This window comes from Somniosus microcephalus, chromosome 2 (genome assembly GCF_052327205.1).
Source record: "Somniosus microcephalus isolate GS21.2 chromosome 2, FLI_Smic_1.0, whole genome shotgun sequence".
Classification (NCBI taxonomy): Eukaryota; Metazoa; Chordata; class Chondrichthyes; order Squaliformes; family Somniosidae; genus Somniosus; species Somniosus microcephalus.
In genome coordinates, this window is record NC_140988.1 from 303464311 (window position 1) to 303488364 (window position 24054).

Sequence of the window (24054 nt, forward strand, 5' to 3'; positions counted from 1 at the left end):
ATAAAACTGGGAAATGAAGCTTGCCACGTGGGAAATGGAAGATAGAAGCCGAAGAAAGACCGCTGTTGATAGGCTCACTGAGACTTCTGATGTTCTGTTCTTCCATGCTGTGTTTTTATTATTTTAATGTATCTCATAACCGTAAAGAGTTCTTTCAAAGGATGGTGGAAGTGACAGTTTGTAAACCAGTCTATGTACAACATGAATTCATGACATAGCTTTGAGATTCATCAGTGCTTAGATCTTTGAAAAAGAGCTGCTTCCTTTGGAATTACAATTTCGGTCTATAGACTATAAACATAAATACTCTGAAGTCTAGCAGACACTATAGCAATTTGAAAAGATATGATTGCATTAATATGTTATGAACAAACTGTTTAGTGAATGGAATATTATTTGTCAAATGGTTTGGTTATGTGTTATGTACATTCCAAACCCTCTTGCTTTAAAAACTGTGTTTGTCTGGTGATGCCTGAGGCTGTCCACAGGACTTTGAGGGTATTTAAAGGCAAACAGCAGAGCTCCAGTAATTTGCAATTGCACTGGCTGCACCAACATTAATCCGTCAAAACCTCAATTCCACAATTCAAAATGGGAAAACAAAAAGCAATAATCAGAAAAATTGAAGATTCATTCAGAATAAAAAATCTGTTGGTAAGACAATGTCTTGCTGAATGTTTAGGAACGTTGATTCTTGTGGTAAGTATTTCATTTTAAGTTTTTTATGTTACTACTGTCGAGCACTTTATGTACATACATTTGATAGATCTTTTGCAAAATATTATTTGATACTGTTTGTTGCAAAGTAAAAATGGCTACAAATGGAGATTAAAAAGTAATGTAGAAACAATTTTATTGTAGAAATCAATTTTAATTGTGTAACCTGTCTGTGTTTTTCAAATGCCCATAAGCAAGTTTTAATTTTAAAAATGAATGAAGCAACTATTTGTTAGAACTGAAACACTGAAAAATGTTTAATGTCTCCTTAAAGTTTGTGATCATTTTATGCTCATCATCTCTTTCTTAGTTCTCCAGATTATTAACAATCTGTTCTTAAAAGAAAAATGTTCCCTAAAATTTGATCTCAGCTGTTGCATTGTTCAAGTCTCAGCATTTGTGAAAAAGTTTATTAATTTTTGTTAAGATTTGGTGTAGATTTGAATGGTTTAAAGTGACAAAATCTGTCATTATAATTCAAATTGAAAGAAGATTTGTGTTAAACTGTGTGTGGAAAGATATAAGGCAGCCAGTGAAGGGCGAGCAGGTTTTGAAATAGCGCTTATCTGAATTTTGGTTCTTCTGTGTATTTACATGACATTCCACCTCAACCGCTTGAGAAAGGTATCAGTAACCAAGTAAATTTATTACACTGTTGAAAATTTTTGGAAGTTCTTCACAAATATCACCATGTTGTGACCTCCTCTCAAAACCTTGCACTAACATCTTCCTCAGATTATATTCCACCTCATTCAATCCAATCTGAAATACATTTTGTTAAAATAAGTTGAAGGACTATAAAACATTATCAGATACTGTAATGCTTTAAAAGTACATCTTCAGTTTTCACATATAAATGAGCTGTCACTGATGAAAGATTTGGGAAATGCTTAAAATAAACTAATGTTCTCTAGCATTGCAAACAAATTATAATTCTAACTGCATCTGATAACCAGTTTTACAAAACCCTTGTACAAATATTTGTCTCTTAGGGCGGGCAAATCTCTGGGTTAACATGGTCTGACTAGTTCAACTAAGTTCAACTATTCATAGTTCGTTGAACTTAAAAAAAATAGTTGTTTCTAACAGTTACTGTTCATTTATTGAATGTGGACCTATTGTAAAAAGCTTCCTTGATGTGAATTGATCATTTCTCTTACAGCACAGAAGGGGGCCAGCAGCCCATTAAATGTGCTGGCTGTTTGCGAGAGCAATCCAAAACTAATCCCACTCCCCACTCTCTCACCTAACTCTTCCTCTGTTTCAAATATTTATCCAATTTTTCCTTAAAAAAGATGCAGTGGTTTCTACCTAAACCACTCCCATGCTCCAACAACCCTTGGTGTAAAGAAATTTCTTCAAACCTCTCTCCTCACTCTCTTAATGATAATTTTAAATTGATGACTCCTCGTCGTTGATTCTCCAACCTGAGGAAAAATTTATTCTGTTAAATTCCTTCATAGTTTTAAAAACCGCTATTAAATCTCTTGGCGTTATCTGCTCCGGTAGAAATGGTCTCTCCTGATAACCATTTATAAAGAACTTTCGCCCAGTAGATTCTGAGTGGGTGCGAGAGGCCAAGGTAGAGATTATACATTGTCTGTGGAAAGACTAGGCTTGATGGGCTGAAAATTTCCTTTTCTCATTTCATGTTCCTATGGGGTTAATAATGCATGTCTGGGCACCGTAGTTCCAGGATTGCTGCTCTTCGGACGCTATGTGCACCTGCAGTGCATTGAGCTCAAATCGTGCCATAATGCAAAGTCAGCTCAGTAACGCACAATACCCCTGACCAACAGCACTTGATTTGCTGGCAGCGCACCATGTGAGGCAATTTCAAATCAGATGCAGCAGATCTTGCTTCAGAACAGAAGGGTAAATCACTGGAGCGAGGCACTGAAGTGTAACTATTCCACTCAATGAAGCAACTTTGGAGCTACTGCTGGCAGAGACCCTGGAAAGAAGGGTGTTCCTTTCTGCAGCTAAAGGTTGCGCTTCCAATGAAGAACAGTGCCAGAGCAGCCTAGATGGAGGTGGAGATAAAAGATTAAATGCTGCATGTTCACACACTCACATAAGATGGCTGCTGGTCTGAATTGACACATATCTTCTCATACTCCTTAAGTGTGATTCCAAGATTTGGTCTAGCAGGGAATGATGCTGACAGGGAAAGCACCGTGGGAAATCACAAGCACACAGCGCATGATTTTCGGCCCATTATGAATGGGAAATGACGGTCTGCACACCTATGATTTTCCTAGATGTGTTCCCAATAGGAGCAAAGCTCGTGAGATCTCTTATTCCAACATATACTTTATCTACTTGTAGGAGACAATATAACAATCACCTAGACTCCTTATGAAGAGATCCTGGTCATGGAGGCAACAGGCAGAATGGGGGAGGGAGAAGTCAGAGGCCCTCCCCGAGCTCTTGGCTATTGTCTTACTTTGCTTTTTGCAGGGGTCAGTGGGGTGGGGGGGGGGGGGGTTGTGGTGGTGTAGCAGCGTTCTTAGTGAGTTGTAGGAGGGATCTTTTCATGAAGAATGGAACAAAATTGAGGTGAGGGCCAGTGAGGCTGGAATAGGAACAGCTTCGAGCTGCTGGCTGGTGGGTTGGCTACAGGGTTCCCTCAACTACTGTGCGAAGGGAGTTGAATTTCACAGGGCTTGCCTAAAAACACAGCATCATGCAGTCATTTGAGAGTTCATGCAGCCTGTACAACTTGGGGACATCTATGGAGGAGTCTACAACCTGCATCTGTGTGGCGCTGAATGAAGGTTTGATTGAACTGCAGACTACCACGGAAAGCCCGGCCACCCTACAGTGAAGTCCTCCTTCCCCACCCAGCCCTAACCTCAGCTATAGCATCCTTAATGAATATTATGACTGATGTTTCGGAGATTTTGGTCTCTGACCTAAACAGTCTGCAATTTCTGCATTCAAAATATTGTTGAACCAGATAATGCCTCATTAATGCTAAGTGGTCTGCTTTAGTCATGCTGGGAGAGTACCCAGCAGCATGGGAATGGCAGGAACTGGGATGATCATACAGGTGGCTGTCAAGTTGAAGCCGCATCTTTATCTCCATGGCCTCACTCCTCCTTACAAATGCCAAAACTCTCCATTCCTCTGACTCCAGTCCGTTGTGCACCCCCTCTCTTCACCCCACTATTGCAGCTGCCTCGCCCCCATGCTCTATAATTCTCTCCCTTAACCACTCCACCTCTGTCCTTCCCTCTTCTCCTTTAAGACAGTCCTTAAAACCCACCTCTTTAACAAAGTTTTTTGTTACCCCTCCTTCTTCGGTCCAGCGTTTACTTTTTCCTTACATCTCTGTGAAATGGCTTGAGATATTTTCCTGCATTATAAGTTGTTGTCATCATCCTTAGGATGTGAACGGCACTATAAATTATTACTGTAGAGTGGCCCATAGGTGGCGATAGAGTTACTTGTGTTATGCAAGGCCTTTTCCGTATTGTAAAGAAACTTTAAGGGGCGAACTATTTCTAGTACTCAGTGACTCCAAAATGTAAACTTTAAAACAGCACCTGATTCTCCTCAGATAGTCCCACTAAAAAGGACGCTTCAGTAGGCAGGTCCGTAGTATTCCAGGTTGCTGTTCATGATTGACCAGCCAGTTGGGCTCATTAATGGGTGCCTGGAAGGGTAGATTTGTCACAAGCACCAAGATTCTTTCCACTCTGCTCCAGATATCCTTGCAAGTCAATTCCCCAAAGGGAATGGTTGTCCTAGCTGCAGGAAGCTTATGAGTGTTCTCTGTTGGTGACCGCAAGGTTTTGCTGATTAAAGTACATCACTACCTTTGGGCTTCATTTTACTCAAAATTAATGGCTATTTTCAGGCAATTTATGGGCAGGAGTAGGAAGTGTTTGGACGTGTAGATCAAATGAAAAATTAATGACAAGAATATGTCAACTGGCATATTTCCTGTCGTTAATCTTGGAACGTTCAGCATCAGGAACACAGTGGAACTTCTGGCGCCCAGATTTGCTGGAGCGGCTGAGCAGGGTTTCACAGTAAAGGGCTACCTTGCCTGGTGTAGTATGCAAAACGAGAGTTTTGGAATTTTCTTACAGCTGGGACTGCCAGCCACGTTATATTGTGACAGGCGCGGCAGTCATTTTCCAACCAACCCACTGAGGTGAGCGACTTTGTGGCAGCAGAAATATTAGTATGTTGGTGGCGGCTCCTGGCAAAAACTTGACGGTGGAAGGATCGCCGGGATCAGAGTCGATGGAGAGATGGGTAGGGGAAATCCCGCCCTGAACCACTTCTAGCGAGAATCTCGCCGCACAGGAAAGTTTAGGCTTCTACGTCTTGGCTTTTGCCAACCTGTACCTGAGCTATCTGGCTTTGGGTGGTGGAGCTGGGGCTGGGGGGGTAGTGGGTGGAGTTTCGTACATGAGACAGTCTGCATTCCACATCAGGTGCACAATATCTTTGTGGATTTTTCAGCACATTGGATTGGAGACTCTTAAACATGATGCTGGGCTTCCAGGCTTAGTCAGCTACCTTGCTGATTTAAAATATAGGAGCCTGGATTTTCCGCTTTTGCAGAAGCTGGAAGCATCATTGGTGTTAAGGGAGTTCCACCCACCACACAAAGATGTACCTCTGCCCTTAGTTGATTTTCCAGGGTCAGGGTAATTCAGTGGGCTGCCCCGCACCTTGCAAGGCAAAGAGGAAACTCCCAGAAACTGTGGAGACCAAGCGCAGCTGGGTTAATGCTGTTTTCCGGGAGTGGCAGGGTGGGCGGGGGAGGGTGGTTCTGTCAGTCTGACACTGGAGTTACCGCAGGAGACTGGTGAAGCTTTAGTGGAATTTTGGCTCCATGATGTTAATATGCACAAATAGCACCCTCCATATCAGGTATGGGAGTTAGATGCAGTTAAATATCAAAGCTTCTTCCAAAAGAACACAGGCTTTTAGTCAATTTTGGAGACAGTAAACTAGCTTTAAGAAATCTACTTTCTCAGGCCGGGCCAGGGCACTAGTGATGTGCTGGGCGAAGCTTACCCAAATATTGTGAATTTCAGCCTGGGACTTCATTACTTCACAGACAGGCTGATGGCGATTTGCAGCCCAGTTTACTTTGACCTTTTTTTGTGCGTCTGTGCAAACCCACAATTATAAAGAAAAAGAAAGACTTGCATTTATATAGCACCTTTCACGACTAACTCGAAGTGCTTTACAGCCAGTGAAGTACTTTTGAAGTGTAGCCACTGTTGTAATGTGGCAGCCAATCTTGCACACAGCAAGCTCCCACAAACAGCAATGTGATAATGACCAGATAATCTGTGATGTTGATTGAGAGGTAAATATTGGCAAAGACACCAGGGATAACTTCCCTACTCTTCTATTGAAATAGTGCCACAGGATCTTTCCACATCTACTTGAGAGAGCAGACAGGGTCTTGGTTTAATATCTCATCTGAAAGACAGCACCTCCAACAGTGCAGCACTCCTTCAGCAATGCACTGGAGTGTCAGCCTAGATTTCTGTGGGAGTGGGGTTTGAACCCACAACCTTCTGACTCAGAGGCAACCACTGAGCCACAGCTGACACAGTTATGACCTCACCTACTCATGTCAAGGCACTGCAACAACAGTGGAGCCTTGCAATTTGAGGTTATAGTTCCACAGATACCAGCCATCTTCCAGTACCTTGTTTAAGTGACCACTTTTCAATTGTACACCTAGACAGTGTGGGCATGATATTAAGCTGTTAGCTATATCGCAATCGTGCATAATCCCTTCCATAGAGGTAGTATCATCATGATCTTTAATAGGCTCTGCTAAGTCCTATAAAGATATTCCAGTGTCCTGGGATAGTACCAGATGTGTCTCTTTCTCTTTTCATCCCTCTGCATCTATGCCTCTGTTATTTTTTGTTCTTATAATTACCCGCTTGAGCTTTATTATGCCTATAATCTCTCCCCACTCTTGACTTAGTGTCACCAACTTACTATTTCTTCCTCACAGAATCACAGAATCACAGAAACCCCACAGTGCAGATAGAGGCCATTTCGGCCCATCGAGCCTGCACCGACACATATCCCACCCGATCCCCGTAACCCCTACACCTCTTTTATTCGTTCAACCTTGGTGGTTCCTGTGATGAAATATATTCCATTCATCACTGCCTGTTTTCTGTGTCTTCTAACTGCCTGCTTTCTGTGTCTTTTCCCTTCCCCCAGTCCTCATGTATTATGCATTGGAATGTGCTGGAACTGGTTGTGTGCAGGGCTCCGCCCATACCTGGCTCCTTTGTAATCTAACTTCAGTCCGGCATCAGCCTCCTGAAGGTAGACATCTCTCTATTTTACGTGTTATGTTCTGAGTTAATAAAAGCCTTACTTTTGTTCTGCTAACTTCGAGTCTCGGAATAATTGAGGCACATCAATTTTATTAACTCAATTTTCAACACTATGGATCAACTCCTGAAACCCGAACGTTTGGATTTGGATCAACATGCTCCGGACGCATCAGCACGCTTCGGACACTGGTTTGACTGTATGGAATTCTTCCTGGACAATTCCGCAGCCGTCAAAGACGCTACAGACACTGCGAAGATGAGACTCGGAATGCTACGGAATTGGGTAAGCCACCGGGTTTACCCCCTCATCCAAGACGCCGATACGTACCTGGCCGCCTGCAACACCTTAAAGGCGCATTACCAGCAGCCTACGAATGAGGTGTATGCTAGGCATCTACTCGCTACTCGCGCACAGCGACCTGGGGAATCGGTGGAGGAGTTCCTAAGCATCCTGAAAAAGCTTGGCAAGGACTGTAAGTGCCGAGATGTAAAAGCCGCAGTGTACACCGACGAGCTTGTTCGCGATGCCTTTATCACAGGCCTCAGCTCCACTCACATCCGGCAAAGACTGCTGGAAAAAACGGGGTTGGACCTGAAACAGGCTGCGGACACCGCGCGGTCCCTGGAGATGGCCCAGAGAAACTCGGACGCCTACTCTTCAGCCCGCGCCGCCCACGCCGCCACGTGTGCGCCGAGGGCGCCGCCATCTTGGAAGGCATCTTCCCCGCCCGGCAGCCCGACACCGGCGGGGCCCAGCTCTCCCCCCAGAAGCCCTACGACAGCCGCGACGCGTCAAGGACCCAACTGCTACTTCTGCGGGCAGCCAAAGCACACCAGAAACCTGTGCCCGGCGAAAGGCACCACCTGCTTTAAGTGCGGTAAGAAGGGGCACTTCGGGAAGGTGTGCAGAGGGAACCCCGCCGGAAAACCAACCGCCGGAAAACCCGCCACCGCCGCGTGTGCGCCGTGGGAGCGGCCATCTTGGACGCCATCTTGCCCGACCTCGTGGGGTCCGCCATCTTATGAGCAGACAGCGTGGACGCCATCTTGTCTCGATCAGGGCCCTACAGTGGCATCGGTCACAGTGGACCAGACCAGGCCGCATCCGCTATCCAAATCAATGGTGGACATCGAGGTAAACGGGTGCCGGGTTAAATGCTTAATTGACAGTGGAAGCACGGAGAGTTTTATCCACCCTGAACTGGCACAACAACTCTCCCTAAAGGTGGTCCCTGCTCAGGGTACCATCTCTATGGCCGATAAAACCCAGACATCGACCATTCTGGGTTACTGCACGGTACAATTGTGCGTTAACGGAACTGTGTATGATAATTTTAAAGTATTAATCATGAAGAATCTATGTGCGAGCGTGATCTTGGGTTTGGATTTCCAGTGCAACCACCAAAGCATCACGCTCAAGTACGGTGGGTCCCAGCCGCCCCTCACAGTGTGCGGTCTGGCTACCCTGAAGGTAAAGCCGCCTTCGCTATTCGCGAACCTTACCCCTAACTGCCGGCCAATAGCGACCAAAAGCAGGAGGTACAGCTGGGAGGACAGGCGGTTTATCGCGACCGAGGTAGACAGGCTTCTGAAAGAGCACATTATTGAACACAGCAACAGCCCGTGGCGCGCCCAAGTGGTAGTGGTAAGGGGTAGCGAGAAGAAACGGATGGTGATCGACTATAGTCAAACGATCAACAGGTACACCCTACTAGACGCCTACCCGCTACCCCGCATATCAGAAATGGTGAACCAAATCGCCCAATACCGGGTGTTCTCCACCATCGACCTCAAGTCAGCGTACCACCAGCTCCCTATCAGACCAGAGGACCGCCCGTACACCGCCTTCGAGGCGAACGGACGCCTCTACCAATTCCTCAGAGTCCCCTTTGGGGTGACGAACGGGGTCTCGGTCTTTCAGAGGGAGATGGATCGCATGGTCGATGACCACCACTTGCAGGCAACCTTCCCCTACCTCGACAACGTCACCATCTGCGGTCACAACCAGCAGGATCACGACTCGAACCTCGAGAGGTTCCTGAAAACCGCACAAAAACTCAACCTCACCTATAACGAGGACAAGTGCGTTTTCAACACCACGCGCCTCTGCATACTGGGCAGCGTGGTGGAGAATGGGGAAATCGGACCAGACCCCGACCGATTGCGCCCCCTACGGGAGCTGCCCCTGCCCAACACTCCCAAAGCCCTGAAAAGGTGCCTGGGGTTATTTTCTTACTATTCCCAATGGGTCCCCAACTACTCCGACAAAGCCCGCCCCCTCTTGAAAGCATCCTCTTTTCCGCTCTCTGCTGAGGCCCACGCCGCCTTCAAAAGCATTAAGCAGGATATTGAGCGGGCCACGCTACAGGCAGTGGACGAGAACACTCCATTTCAAGTGGAAAGTGATGCGTCCGACTTCGCCTTGGCGGCCACCCTCAACCAGGCGGGGCGGCCCGTAGCTTTCTTCTCGAGGACCCTCCAAGGCCCCGAGATCAGACACTCCTCCGTGGAGAAGGAGGCCCAAGCCATCGTGGAGGCAGTGCGCCACTGGCGCCACTACCTAGCCGGCAAACGCTTCACCCTACTTACCGACCAGCGATCGGTAGCGTTTATGTTCAACAATAAACAGAGGGGGAAGATTAAAAATGATAAGATTCTTAGGTGGCGGATCGAGCTCTCCACTTTCGAGTACGACATCATTTACCGGCCAGGGGCCCTTAACGAATCCCCTGACGCCCTCTCACGAGGGATGTGTGCCAGCGCCACCGAGGATCGGCTACAGACCCTCCACAACGACCTCTGCCACCCAGGGGTCATGCGGCTGTTCCACTTCATAAAGTCCCGTAACTTACCCTACTCGATTGAGGAAGTTCGGTCTCTGACCAGGAACTGCCGCACTTGCGCTGAGTGCAAGCCTCGGTTCTACCGCCCAGATAGAGCCCACTTAATCAAAGCTACACGGCCCTTCGAGCGGCTCAGCTTAGATTTCAAGGGCCCCCTCCCGTCCGTCGACCGCAATGTTTACTTCCTGAACATTGTGGACGAATACTCCCGTTTCCCATTCGCCTTCCCCTGCCCAGACATGACCAGCGCCACGGTCATTAAATGCCTCAACAGCCTGTTCTGCCTGTTCGGTATGCCGAGCTATATCCACACGGATAGGGGGGCGTCCTTCATGAGTGAAGAGCTACGCCAGTACATGCTGTCCAAGGGGATCGCCACGAGCCGTACCACCAGCTACAACCCCCGGGGTAACGGCCAGGTGGAGCGAGAGAACGGGACAGTGTGGAAAGCAGTCACTCTAGCTCTAAGGACCAAGGGCCTCCCTATCTCCCGCTGGCAGGAAGTCCTCTCGGATGTGCTCCATTCGATACGGTCGCTATTGTGTACGGTCACTAATACCACGCCTCATGAACGAATGTTTGTCTTTCCCCGGAAATCCACCTCGGGCGTATCCATGCCGTCATGGCTCTCCACCCCTGGTCCGGTACTCGTGCGAAGGCATGTGAGGGGCCACAAGACGGACCCTCTCGTGGAGCCAGTACACCTACTCCACGCCAACCCCCAATACGCATATGTCCGGCACGCCGACGGAAGGGAGGACACCGTGTCCATAAAAGACGTCGCCCCAGCCGGCATCAACAACAACCACGGCAATAGCAGCGACGACGATCACAGCAACCCTTACCCACCTACTATTCTTTCATCACCCCCGGAAGAACATCGACCAACGGCACCCCCACCAACTACCCCTTCAACAACCCCGGCGGCACCCCCGGCAGAGACCCAGGAGGCTACCGGGGACACCCAGCCGACACCCGCGGCACCACAACAGCCACGTCGGTCGCAGAGGACTATCAAACCCCCGAACAGACTAAATCTATAGAAGGGGTGAATGTGATGAAATATATTCCATTCATCACTGCCTGTTTTCTGTGTCTTCTAACTGCCTGCTTTCTGTGTCTTTTCCCTTCCCCCAGTCCTCATGTATTATGCATTGGAATGTGCTGGAACTGGTTGTGTGCAGGGCTCCGCCCATACCTGGCTCCTTTGTAATCTAACTTCAGTCCGGCATCAGCCTCCTGAAGGTAGACATCTCTCTATTTTACGTGTTATGTTCTGAGTTAATAAAAGCCTTACTTTTGTTCTGCTAACTTCGAGTCTCGGAATAATTGAGGCACATCAGTTCCTATACTATGGGCCCTGGCCACTACCTTGGTTTCTCAATTTAAAAAGCCTTGTGAAACTTTGACTTTCCAGAACTTCAACATTTTTTAATGCTTTTACATCACTGAGCCCAACAGGCTTAAGATGCAATATTAATTAACTGACTGTTTCAGAGTTCCCAGAATTACTGGGATTGGGGAGGGAAGTTTGCTGGTGCCCTGGCACCAGGGGCAGGGATAGGGATGGAATTTGCAGCTATACTACAGAACATACGAAAAATGACGGGTCAGGAAAAGACCTACTGGTCTATCCACCCTGTCCCATACAGTTGTGAAGCATTAGAGGACCCTCCTCCATGGATGTGAAAGACCCTGATGTTTTTAACTCTCCCTTTTCGCAGAAGAAACCTACTTTTATTTACTTTCCTCACTATCACAACTTTAGGTAACAATATCCCTGGCTTTGTAGCTACTAGATTCTATTCTTAGTGATCATCATGTATAAAGAACGCTTTAATGTTGTCTGTGGAGTGCAGCAAGCTAGAGTTTAGTAGTGGGAGATATGAGGATAGATAAATGTTCTGGACTTTTCGTAATTACTTGCTTTACACCATTCGAATCAGGGAATAATTCGGACAGAGTACCAACAATACGCACTCTGCCACACATCCTATCATGGAGTTATTTTAGAACCGACAACAACTTCTCCAGACAACCAAATTTCCTCGTAAATGTCCACACTCCAGGCTGACTGAGAGCTTTGAAAGCTTTGATTAAGTCAACAAATGCCAAACATAGGTCTTAATTTTGCTCCTTGCACTTCTCCTGAATTTGGTGAACAATGAAGATCATGGCCATAGTCCCTCAGCTATCCTGAAGCTGCATTGCGATTCCAGAAGCCTCTTGTCCACTATATTCAGGAGCAGGTGATCAAGAGGAATCTGACTCAGAATGTTGCAAGTTATAGATAGAAGTGAGAATCCCTGATAGTTACTGCAGTCAGATTTCCCTCCTGTGTTCTTGTATATCTTGATGATGATTGCATCCTTTAGATTCTGTGGAACTTTCTGCTTTCTCCATATTAGGCAGAACAGCTTATGCAGGTGCTCAGTAAGAGCTCTACATATAATCTTGTAAATCTCTCTTTGAATGCCATAAGATCTAGTGCTTTGCCATTCTTCATAGACCTCGTGGCTGCCTCCATTTCCCAGATGGTTGGTGGAGCAACCAAGATGTCATCATCGGCCTCAAGCGAAATGTGGTCCAAGACTTCCTCAGCAACAGACAACTCAGTGTTGAGCAACTGCTCAAAGTCTAGAACCCATTGTCGGCATATTACCTCTCGATCTATTATCAGCGACCCACCATCTCTGCTTTTCACTGGCACCATCACATTGTGCCGTGGACCATAGACAACCTTCAATTCTGTGTACAGCTGTCTCATGTGATGCCTGCCGGAAAATCCCTGCAACTCCGCTGCCTTAGCTTGCCACCATCGATATTACATTTGCCGTAGTTTGATCTTCACTTTGTGGAAAAGTCTCTATAAGTAGCCTTCTTGATCATTGAACCATGGTCAGCAAATAAATTTTGATGTGCTCTCCTCTTTCTATCAAGCAGAAGTTGGATGGATTTGTCATTTTCATTAAACCAATCTTGGTGGCCTCTAGATATGAATCCAATAGTCTACTCGGTCGCCTGAGATACCACATTCTTGATTTCCATTCATTGCATGTCGATATCAGTGTTATCCAGAGGCGTACTGGAGTTCAAAAGCGCTTCCATGATTTTCTCACAGAGTTCTGCTTGAACATCATCGTTCTTCCATCTTTCAACATTTAATCTCCTTATCAGCTTCGCTGCTACCATGTGCCAGCTTGGCACCACCACTAAGGACAGCTTTGAGCGTATCATTCAATGATAAGTTCAGCAGTCAGATCTACGCATGGCAGAGATTATCCTGACATCACGATGGTCCCTTTGATGCACATTGACATAGTCCATCAGGTGCCATTGCCAGGACCTTGGGTGTAGCACAATGCATTCTTCTTATCTGGCTGTCGAGATACAGTGTTTGTGATAACCAGTCCACTCCCAGCATACAAATCAAGGAAGACAGAACCATTCCTATTTACAGCACTAGTCGCATACCTACCTAAAACGTATTGCCAGGTCACAACATCCCCTCCTACATGTGCATTAAAGTCTCCCATAATAATTAGCTTATTAGAATTGGAGGTTGCAGTAATCAGCTCATCGAATTCGCTATAGAACGTTTCCCTTTCCTCTTCTGGGTTTATCATAGTTGATGTGTAAAGACTCATGTTTGTAGCAAAGCATTCCAGTGCACAGGATGCAGCTGGACAGAAGGTCACTACTGGAAGATTCATAAGATATGCTCATCTAAATTTTCTAATCCCCTATGCCCACTTTATGACTGAGTAACAGGTGGAGCTAATGAGAAAATCTACCCTATTACCTATGCAGCAGTTTAAATTAAAAAAAAATAAATTTAAAGGGGTAAAGTTTCATCTTTAGCACTTATGGAGCGCAGTAGCATTCTGGTTGTTCACCCTGGAGTGTGTGACAGCTCTTATGCACATCTACAGTGGAAGCTCTCGTTCATCAAAGCACAGACTGCTGTCAGAGAGGTGTGGGGTTTAGATTGGAGACAGCTGTCGCTTCCAGCCTGGGACTGTGCTGCAGATAAGCTTTGCTGATCTCTTTTCCCCACAGATCAGTGGCCAATACTCGTGACATGGCAGGAATGGGCATGTATGATGCTCCTGTCTTTCAAGATGGCAGCAAATGTGTACTCTCCCATCAGTTCCTTCCAGTGCCTGCTCATGTGGCAGAAAGGATGCAGGCCAGGTTGCCTAGTCAGCAGCACGATGTGCAGCCTGCAGCATCCCTCTTAGGGTTTAGCTGCTGTAAAATAAGGGCCACCTCAATTCAGAGGCTCCTATTGGAATGCACTCCAGCCACTCAGGTAGCACCTAGAAAAAGCACAAGGCTAGAAATATTAGTTCACACATCACATACTGGCATCAAGGGGAAGTACAGTGGTAAGAAGCACAAGGTACACACTCAGCATGGGATTTCATTAAAATTATCTTTGCACTAAAGTTGTTGCTTGTGCCAATATTGTTTTTTTGGCAACATTTGAGGTTGCTTTCATCAGGTGCCATGAATTGGATCCAGTGAGTTACTATGTACAGAGAAGAGTCTGTAGATGATGGTATATAAGTGGTGGGACAGGGGAGACTGTTGATGCAGTGGCCAGATGTGGCAGCCTAGCGAAGACGATTTCTTGTAGCTGGCAATGAGTAGCTGCAATATCCCAGGCAGCTACTACTGCTCTTCTTCCTGAACCCCTTGTTGCCAATGGCAGCTTTGTCCTTGGTGTCTCCATGAGGAGACCTCTTAGGAAGGCAAAGTGTGCATCACGCAGCACACCACTATGATCCTTAAGACCATAGCTGGACTGAATTACCGCACACTCGAGATAGGTCCAGTACAACGGCTATTGTTAGAGCAGTGCCTTTGATAGCAGTGCTCTGCAGCATTTGGTATAACTCGGGGATGGAAAAATAACCTTTGGAAAAATGTAGGCACTGTTGCTTGGTCAAGTTCAGGTATCAGTGCCTCTGCCTATATATTCTGGTGTGGGGTGCCGCCAGGTGAGTGTCATAAAAACAGAAAATTCTGCCAACACTCAGCAGGCCAGGCAGAAAATTGAGGCTTAAGTGTACTTTTGCTGGGCAGGACTAATTGTGATTTCTTGCTGAGTTGGAGCATTCAGGAATTGCCCAATGCGCCACTCAGAGATTTGATACAATGAGAAAATCTCAATTGATGAGGAGCAACTGAGATCACTGTCAGTTGGAGCTGGGGTTTAAGCTCAGTCTCTTTAATGCTGAGTCCAGTGCTTGCCACTAATACTTTTAGAATCTATTTGCATAAACATGCAGCAATAATACCATTGCAGTGACATTAAGTTATGTCTTGACAGTATTAGTACCATAAAATATACCTGAAACCCATGATTTGGATTCTTCCACTCTCATGCTGGAAGGAGGTCAAGAGAAAAATATTGGAAGCAAAAATATTAATGACAACTATAGAATGTATTTATTCTTGCCATTTCTTTTCCTTACAGTTGTTTGGCTGTGGAGCATTGGCACAAATTACCCTCAGCAGGGGTACACATGGACAGTTTTTGACTGTTAATTTTGCCTTCGGATTTGCAGTGATGCTCGGTGTACTCCTGGCTGGCCAAGTCTCAGGTATATCTACACATAAGCATGCAGTACTAAACAGCTTTAAAAACATTTCACATGTAATTCTGGGTAAAGCAGCCTTTTATAGAAAAATAATTACCTTTGGATCAGAGAAAATGTCACCATGGGATTAGTGACGGTGAAAGTGCACAGTACTTCCCTGAAAAGCTCAGCGATAAACTGCTACACCTCATGATTTTTCCCATGTTGAGTCTTTAAAGTTTCACATCAGAATGGTTATCTGACCTCTTTAACCCTTTTTAACATTTTGTCAATTAGTGGCATTTAAGGAGTCACGGATCACTGTCCCATTTCTCTCTGCCTGCCCAAATAGCACTACAAAATCAGGCAGAGGGCAACAGAAAATCTTGGAGGACTGGGTGGTACAATGGGTTGGAAGCCTCACCTTTCATTAGAATCCAGCTTCGACTAATGGGATGAAGTCTACTCCTTCTGTAGTGACCATAAGTCAAATGAGTTTAAATCTAGTTCCATGGAAATATTTGCAGGGCTATGGGGAAAAGGCAGGTGACTGGGACTAATTGGATAGCTCTTTCAAAGAGGCACAGGTACAATGGGCCGAATGGCCTCCTTCTGTGCTGTATCATTCTATGATTCTATGATTCTAGTGCCAGATGAAGATTGGAGGAGGAGAGAGTCTCTGTGAAAAGGTAGGAAGTTGGATGTGATACATTATCTCTGTGAACATAAAGCAAGGGTTGGATGCGGAAGAGTGACTGTGTTAAATTTCATCTGCCATTTGTCTGCCAATTTCACTAGTCTGTCTATGTTCTCCTGAAGTCTGCTACTATCCTCCTCACTGTTTACTGCTTTTCCGAGTTTCATGTCATCTGCAAACTTTGAAATTATGCCCTGTATACCCAAGTCTAGGTCATTAATATATTTATATATATATATCAAAAAGAGCAGTGGTCCTAATACCGACCCCTGGGAGACGCCACTGTATACTTTCCTCCAGTCTGAAAAACAATCGTCCCCCACTACTCACTGCTTTCTGTCCCTTAGCTAATTTTGTATCCATGCTGCCGCTGCCCCTTTAATCTCATGGGCTTAGATTTTGCTGGCAAATCTATTATGTGGTGTTTTTTCAAACGCCTTTTGAATGTCCATATACACAATATGAACTGCACTACCCTCATCAAACCTCTCGGTTACTTCATTAAAGAAATCAATCAAGCTAGTCAAACACAACTTGCCTTTAACAAATCTGTGCTGGCTGTCAATGATTTACCCATGTTTTTCCAAGTGGCAATTAATTTTGTCTTGGATTATTGTCTCTAAATGTTTCCCTACTACTGACATTTTGCTGACTGGCCTGTAGTTACCTGATTTAGCCCTCTCCCCTTTTTTGAACAGGGATGTAACATTTGTAACCCCCCAGTCCTCTGGCTCCACTTCCATATCTAAGGAGGATTATGTCAGTATGAAAATTACTAGAACAACAACAATTTGCATTTATATACTGTCTCGAGCGGTGATGCAAAACAGAAGGTATAGGATCGGCCACCCATTATACACAGCACCTGATACTCAGTTCCATTGACTGCCTTTTAACATTGAAAAACATTGCAAGAAGCTTCACAGAGGCGTAATCAAAAAAATGGTTGCCAAGCCAAAGAAGGAAATATTAGGGATGAGCATAAGCTTGGCCAAAGAGGTGTGTTTTAAGGAGGATTTTAAAGGAGGAGAGTGAGGTAGAGAGGTGGCGAGGTTTAGGGAGTGAATTCCAGAGCATGGGGCCTGGGCAGCTAAAAGAATAATGGAAAGTATGACAACAGGGTAGATGTTGGTTATATCAACTTCAAAAAAACATTTGATGAAATTCTGCATAATAAATTGGTTGTGAAAATTAAGATCGCTGCATAAAATGGTAAGTGGCGGTATGGATAGAGGGAGAGATAGATGCAGATAGCAAAGGGTTGTTCTGATGGGCAGGATATGGCTAATAGAGTTCCCTAGGGTCATGAGGGTTCAGTACAAAACACTATTTCTCCCACAATTGGGACACTGTGCACAGTTTTGGCTCTTCACTTTAATAGCCCTGTAGAAAGTGAAGTACAAATGTATTAGGATTATACCAGAGATAGGGAGTCTGAGCTGCAAAGAAAGGATGGAGCAATTAAGTCTATATTCTCTCAAACTGAGAAGTTTTAAGGGAGCATTGGATAGAGGTGTTGAAAATGATAAAAGGAATAAGGTAACCATAGATTATTTTCATTGGTACATAAATTGAAGACTTAAGACCATGATCCCAAGTATTAGGTACATAAAGAGAGAGATTAGAAAACCCTTTTTCACACAAAGAGTTATCAGACTATAAAATGCTTTGCCACAAGTAGTAATCAATGCTAAATTGATTGTAACATTCAAAAAGGTACTGGGTTATTACTTAAGAAGAATATAAAACAGCATGAGGAAAAATCAGGAAAATGAGATTCGTTTGGGGAGAAAGTAAGAAACTGGGACTGTGTAAAAGCAGTCCCTGAGACAAGCCTGAAGTCAGCGCAGGCAAGAACAGCTGAATGGTGTTCTACCGTGGTAAAATGTCTATGGCCGGGGATTTCCCCGGAGCTCCTGGTCTGTCACCGTAACTTCACTGGAATTTCTGCCATACTTGGTAGAGTGGGAGCAGCTCCAAGGAAATTCTCAGCCTATGTTTCTATGTAGAGTCAATCCATGCCATGAACTCATGTTGTATGATGAGTAACAATTTAATTGCCCTTTTAAAATAAATAGCATAATATCTTTATTAAAATAGCAGACAAAACTATTACAAATGAGTCTATTTAGGAGGCTCAATACTAATTTTGCACCGTCCAATTTCGAAGCACAAAAGTTCATTTATTCATTGTGATTCTTTTGTTCCTTGTACAGGAGCGCACTTGAATCCTGCCGTGACCTTTGCTATGTGCTTACTTGCTCGCGAACCCTGGTTAAAATTTCCCCTTTACTCTTTGGCACAAATACTAGGCGGCTTCCTTGGATCTGGTATCATTTTCGGTTTGTATTTTGGTAAGTAACAAAGCTATTTTCTTTCTTAATTAAATTGTTGTACATAGTAACTTTCCTCGCAAGAGGGATACAACATAAATAAAAACAGAACATGCTGGAAACACTCAGCAGGTCAGGCAGCATGTGTGGAGACAGAAAGAGTTAATTTTCAGGTTAGTAAGCTGCACTCACCCAGAAGTTTATTTAATGTTTTTACGCAATAGATTTATTACATAAGTAGTAATGGTTGAGTTTATTGCTGATTAAGATACAAAGCTCCTTTACCATTTGTGAGGAAGCTTCAATCTTTTGCCAGAGGTGTTTGAACTGTTTTGGAAATCACCTAAATTAGGATTTAGACAATGAGAGGTGAGCAATTACAGTCCCAGACATATAAAATGGCCCCGATTTTCCTGGAGCCGTCAGGCGGGGTTTCAGGCGGGCAGGGGCTGAAAATCGCAGAAATAGGGGGTCGCGACCCCCCCCCCGCCCGATTCCCCGCCCCGCCCGACTTTCGCCCCGGTGTTTCAGCACGACCCGAATCAGTCCTGCCCGCAGCAGGCGGGACTGGTCGGCGGGAGCCTAATGATCAATAATTGGCATCTGTAATCGTATTTTAAGGGGCCCTTGGAATTTTCAGCCTTTCCCTACGTAAACCACGCTTGGTGGGAACACCGCTGATGAAACCTGGCATGAACAATGTCGGCTTGCTTGCTTTCAGCTGCAGGTCAATCAGGAATGAAGAGATTTAATCAGCCAGCATTTGTAGGCTGCAGGAACTTGTTGCTCAAGGCTTGGGGCAACTTGTTGAAGGCTTAGGCACAGCTGTGGAAGGTTGGAGCTTCACACACTTCTCCAGTGTGAGCTCCTGGGAAGCCCCTCTCACCACCCTAACTCAGCGCCTCCTCAGCGGAGGCATCTGCCAGAAGCATGGGAGGCCTTTTGTTCCTTCCCTTCTTGGCATTAAAGGATCTCCAACAGCAGAGGAGGCTGCAGCAGATCCAGCAACAACAGCAGATCCAGCAACAACAGCAGATCCAGCAACAACAGCAGCACCAGCAACAGCAGCACCAGCAGGAGCAACAGGCTGCGGCTCAGCCACCTGAGGCAGCACAGGCCAGAAGGGGCCGGCGCATGGAAGGCTGTCGGCGCAGGAGATACCCCCCAAACAGGGTCTACAGACACAGGGTGAGCTACCTCAACATGACTGAGCAGCAGTGCCAAAGGCGGCTCCGACTTTCGCGAGAGGTAGTGACTGACATCTGCGCAATGCTACAGCAAGACCTGGAGCCCAGAGCACCAGGTCGACACTCCTTACCAGTGGCCATCAAAGTCACCACCGCACTCAACTTTTATGCCTCAGGCTCCTTCCAGGGATCAGCAGCAGACATCAGCGGCATCTCCCAGGCGGCCGCACACACTTGCATCAAACAGGTCACCGATGGCCTCTTTGCCCTTGCACAGCATCACATCCATTTCACCCGGGATCGCGCAAGTGTGAGGGCGCGAGCGCGTGGATTAGCTCAGCTGGCAGACTTTCCAAGGGTGCAGGGCATCATTGACTGCACACATGTGGCCCTTAGGGCACCCCATCGCAATCCAGGAGTTTTTGTCAACCGCAAGGGCTTCCACTCCCTTACCGTTCAGCTGGTGTGTGACCACAAGAAGGAGATTTTGCATGTTTGTGCCAAGTACCCTGGCAGCTGCCATGACTCCCTCATACTGCGCCAGTCTACTGTGCCTCCGCTATTCAGTCCGCCACACCAACTTAACGGATGGCTACTTGGAGACAAGGGCTATCCCCTGCTGTGGGGGGGTGGCAGGTGTGGCGCGTGCCCCTGACTGTTTGTGATTGGTTCGAATCGCTCCCACGCCCCTGGGTTCTAGACACTGGACTTAGGTACAGGCGGCGATACAGAAAAACTCGAGTAGACAAGTGGTTTGGATGTAAGAAAACCAAGATTTTATTGAACAGGAAACATTGATACAGTCTTAAAAAGAAGTTACCACTATAACATTACAGGCAAATGCACTTAACTACACTTACGCAGGGAATGGGGAACACACGGCACATCGAGGGAAAACAACTATCTTAACAATCCCCTTATCCTTATCCCACCCCCTATACCTAACTAGATTAAGCTATGAGGGGTCGGAATCTATGCTCACCAATCGAAAACAGGGTTTGCTCAATTCAAAACAGCGGTGGGGTTCGGGGTTCGCTCTTGGTGCTCTCTGGAGCCTGCCGTTGTCACGTGGTCTCCAGGTGCTGCAAGGGCGTTGTCCAGGTTCGAGTACCTCAATGTCTCTGTTTGGGTACTTTACCTTGCAGGGATGATTCTTTGTCGACAGCTGCCAGTTTGAGTTAGTGTGCAGATATTCGAAGGTCGGCCGAGGCTGAAGGCCCGATGATTCGAAACCTCCCCTCATTTGGTCTTCTCCAGCCGGTTTGCCCCTCGGTGGGTTTCCCTTCTCCCCTCGTTGCTTCCCGCCTCACCTGGCCTGAATCTGTCTGTGTCTGCCCGACCCGGTGCTGGGGCAGTTCCAGATGGAGTGGGAAAAGGGCACGGGCAGAGGCCAGAAGGGAAGCGCGGGGCGGGGAAAGAGCGGCAGCCACGAGAGCGAGGGACCCGAGGAGCAGCACCAGCACACCAACCAACGAACTCTACGGACCTCCTCCGAGCGAACGAAATAGCTGCCCTAACTCAATGCTACCCGGGGCCTTCAATTATACCTTCGTCGAAAAACCTTATCTTCGCGCCAAATCAGGTTAGTTCTTTGTCTTAAACTTGGCGGGCTAGTTTAAACAATGGTAGCAATGTATACTGACGGTTTTTAGATGGCCGGTAATCGCATCTACCGGCCCGATAATTGACTTGTATTGTCCTGAAAGTTCCTTGATGGGCTTGTCCAACCTCGATGGCTGTGTTAATCTGTTTCTGATAATGTATGCAGACTGTTTGATGGCCTTAACTATAGGTCTAAACTGCAATTAGATCCGTCTCCAATTCAGTCTAATGCATAATTCAGAGTCCTATATCGTTCCAAAACACAAAGTTTCTCTTCACAGAAAACCTGAAGCCTTAGTTTCGATTTCTCCCAAGCTGTCTGCACTGCAGAATCCATTTTGGAATCCCACAGGCTTTCTGCCACGAGGCACGGACGCCATCTTGGGTACCCCTTTTAATTTAAAATGTCCATGCAGGGTCCCTTATTAATAATAACCTTCGGGGAGATGCAGAAATTTTGTAAATCTTACACTGCAGAGTTGGCTAATGACGCCGGTGGGGAGACCAGCCAACGAAGCTGAGGAGCGCTACAACTCCAGCCACATTTCCACCAGATGCATTATCGAGCAAGCCATCAGATTGCTAAAGATGCACTTCAGATGCCTCGATAGATCAGGTGGAGCCCTACAGTACTCATCAGCCAGGGTCTCCAAAATCGTTGTGGTATGCTGTGTGCTTCACAACATGGCACAGCCTCGTGGCTTGCCGATTCCGCAGGACCAAGAGGCTCCTCACAGAGCCGCCTCGGATGAGGATGATGCTGAGGAGGAGGAGGAGGAGGACGGAAACGAGCATCCTGCAGAGGCCCGTCAACCAGCGGCACCAGTGCGCGAGAACATTGCTGGGCAGAATGCAAGGAACGCACTCATCCTGGCCAGATTTGCGTAGCCTGGTACCTCAAACACTGTAGCCTCACTGCTTCTTAACTGACCATGGACAGTGGCCCATCCCTGCGCATTTCTACCTATTGGACCAGCTTGCTGACATCTGCAAGTAATCCTAAGGCCTCAATGTGAAATCCCCATTTGCCAAATGACAGACGCCACAACTGCAGCAGTTGCCACCAGATTTTTTATGTACAAGAAACTGATGGCATTAAAACTATATACAAGACTTTTCACCCAAGTGACTACCCTTGTGATTAGTGGTGCTTTATTTTTCTCTTACGCGTGCTCCTACGTTGTGGTACCCCTGTGGCTTCAGCAGATGTGGAGGTCCCTTGCTCACATTCCTGCTGCTCCTGTCTCGACACCTTTGGCGGGCGTCCTCTGGGGTGGCGAGCCTGTGAGGGCTCGCCAGCAGTCTGCTGCTCCTGCGGCTGTGCAGAGGTTGAGATTCCTATCTCACTTGGGTGTGGACTCCGGCGGGGCTCTGACCGAGGGCTCTGAAGTGGCATGGAAGTGTGAGCGCGTGGAGAGGAGCCCCCAGTTCCTTGAGGTGTGCCAACAACCTCCCTCTCATGGGTCAGCTCCCCCTCAGTGCCTGCAAGTGGCTGGAGAGCACCTTGCTGCACATCAGGGGGGCTATGGGGACCCGTATCTGCACTGGAAGTCCTGCTCAGAGGGACTTCCATGAAGGTCTGGTTTCGGTGCTCAATTGATGCCCATCGCTCCTCAAGAGATGTCATTCTATTCTGAGCACTCACCATGTTTTTGATACCCTGGCGACTAAGCTCCTCCATGGCCGTAGCCTTCCTCTCCTCGGCCGCAGCCCTGCTCTCCTCGGCCGCAGCCCTCCTCTCCTCAGCTGCAGCCCTCCTCTCCTCGGCTGCAGCCAGCCTTACCATGGAGGTAGCCATCCTTTCCGTGGTGATGCTTTCATGCGCCAATGACTCCAATAAGGCTCTGCTCATGCTCGCCATGGACTCCTCCATTCGCTCCACACTCGCAGCGACCCTGGAGACAAAACCTGCCAGAGACTCCTGCATCTGTGCATGGAGATCCATCACCTCCTCTCTTGCGGATGGACCCAGAGGCATAGGGTTGAAATGCAGCTGAGCTGAGCTGGCAGATGCCTGCGCCCTCCGACGAGGACTCTCCACTGCTGTCCCTGTCTCCACAATCTGCTGATGCTCACTTGTGAGCTGTGATACACCAGGTGACAACACTACTCTATCTCGCTAAGGCCCCACCGAGGTGTGAGTGTCTGCGCTGGTGCTGGGTGCGCTGAATTCTGCTGACGCTGCGCCCTCAGAGGTTGGAGCTTCCTCTGAGGTGTCTGGCTGCTCAGCCTCTTCCTCCTCCACAGTGGGGATGGGGGATTTGGATGGTCCTGTGGGGGAGTGAAGGAAAGAGTTAGAGATGTGATGCCAAGGTTACATGCACATTGGATTTTGCAGATGATCATAAGGCCAAATGATGTAGCTTCAGATTCGTTACAGCGACTCATGCTATGTCAATGAGAGAGATGGAAAACTATTCTGTCGCCAGCTTGCGGGCTTGCTCCTGTCTCTCCTTCCCCAGCTTCCGGAGCAACGTCACCCCCAACAATCTCCATCACTGCTTCCTCCCAGGGGGTCAGGTGTGCGATTGAGGGTGGCCCTCCACCAGTCCTGGCTTGCTCTCTCCTGTTGTGAGCTCTCTTTTCCTGCAATGAGGGAGACAAGTGGAGTTTGAGTGAGAGTGCAGGAGTGAGTGTAGAGATTGTATAGCATAGATACTTAGAAGGAGACAAAGATGGTGTGAGGCTGCAAGACCAAGGGCCCTCCCTGTGTGTTGTCAGTTGTGTTCCAAGCATCAGAGTGAGAGGCAGTGTG

The 24054-nt window shown here is 46.9% G+C and overlaps 1 protein-coding gene across 1 annotated transcript in view; it reads left to right on the forward strand.

Annotated features, from left to right (window-relative positions):
• The first annotated feature begins 507 nt into the window (after positions 1 to 507).
• Positions 508 to 24054, forward strand: part of LOC147123504 (aquaporin-3-like) — a 57827-nt gene continuing 34280 nt past the window's right edge. Inside the window, exons 1-3 of the mRNA XM_085973876.1 lie at positions 508 to 699; positions 15378 to 15504; positions 18394 to 18531. Coding sequence (XP_085830002.1) covers positions 592 to 699; positions 15378 to 15504; positions 18394 to 18531 — 373 coding nt within the window. The 5' untranslated portion in view covers positions 508 to 591. The remainder of the gene's footprint in view (positions 700 to 15377; positions 15505 to 18393; positions 18532 to 24054) is intronic.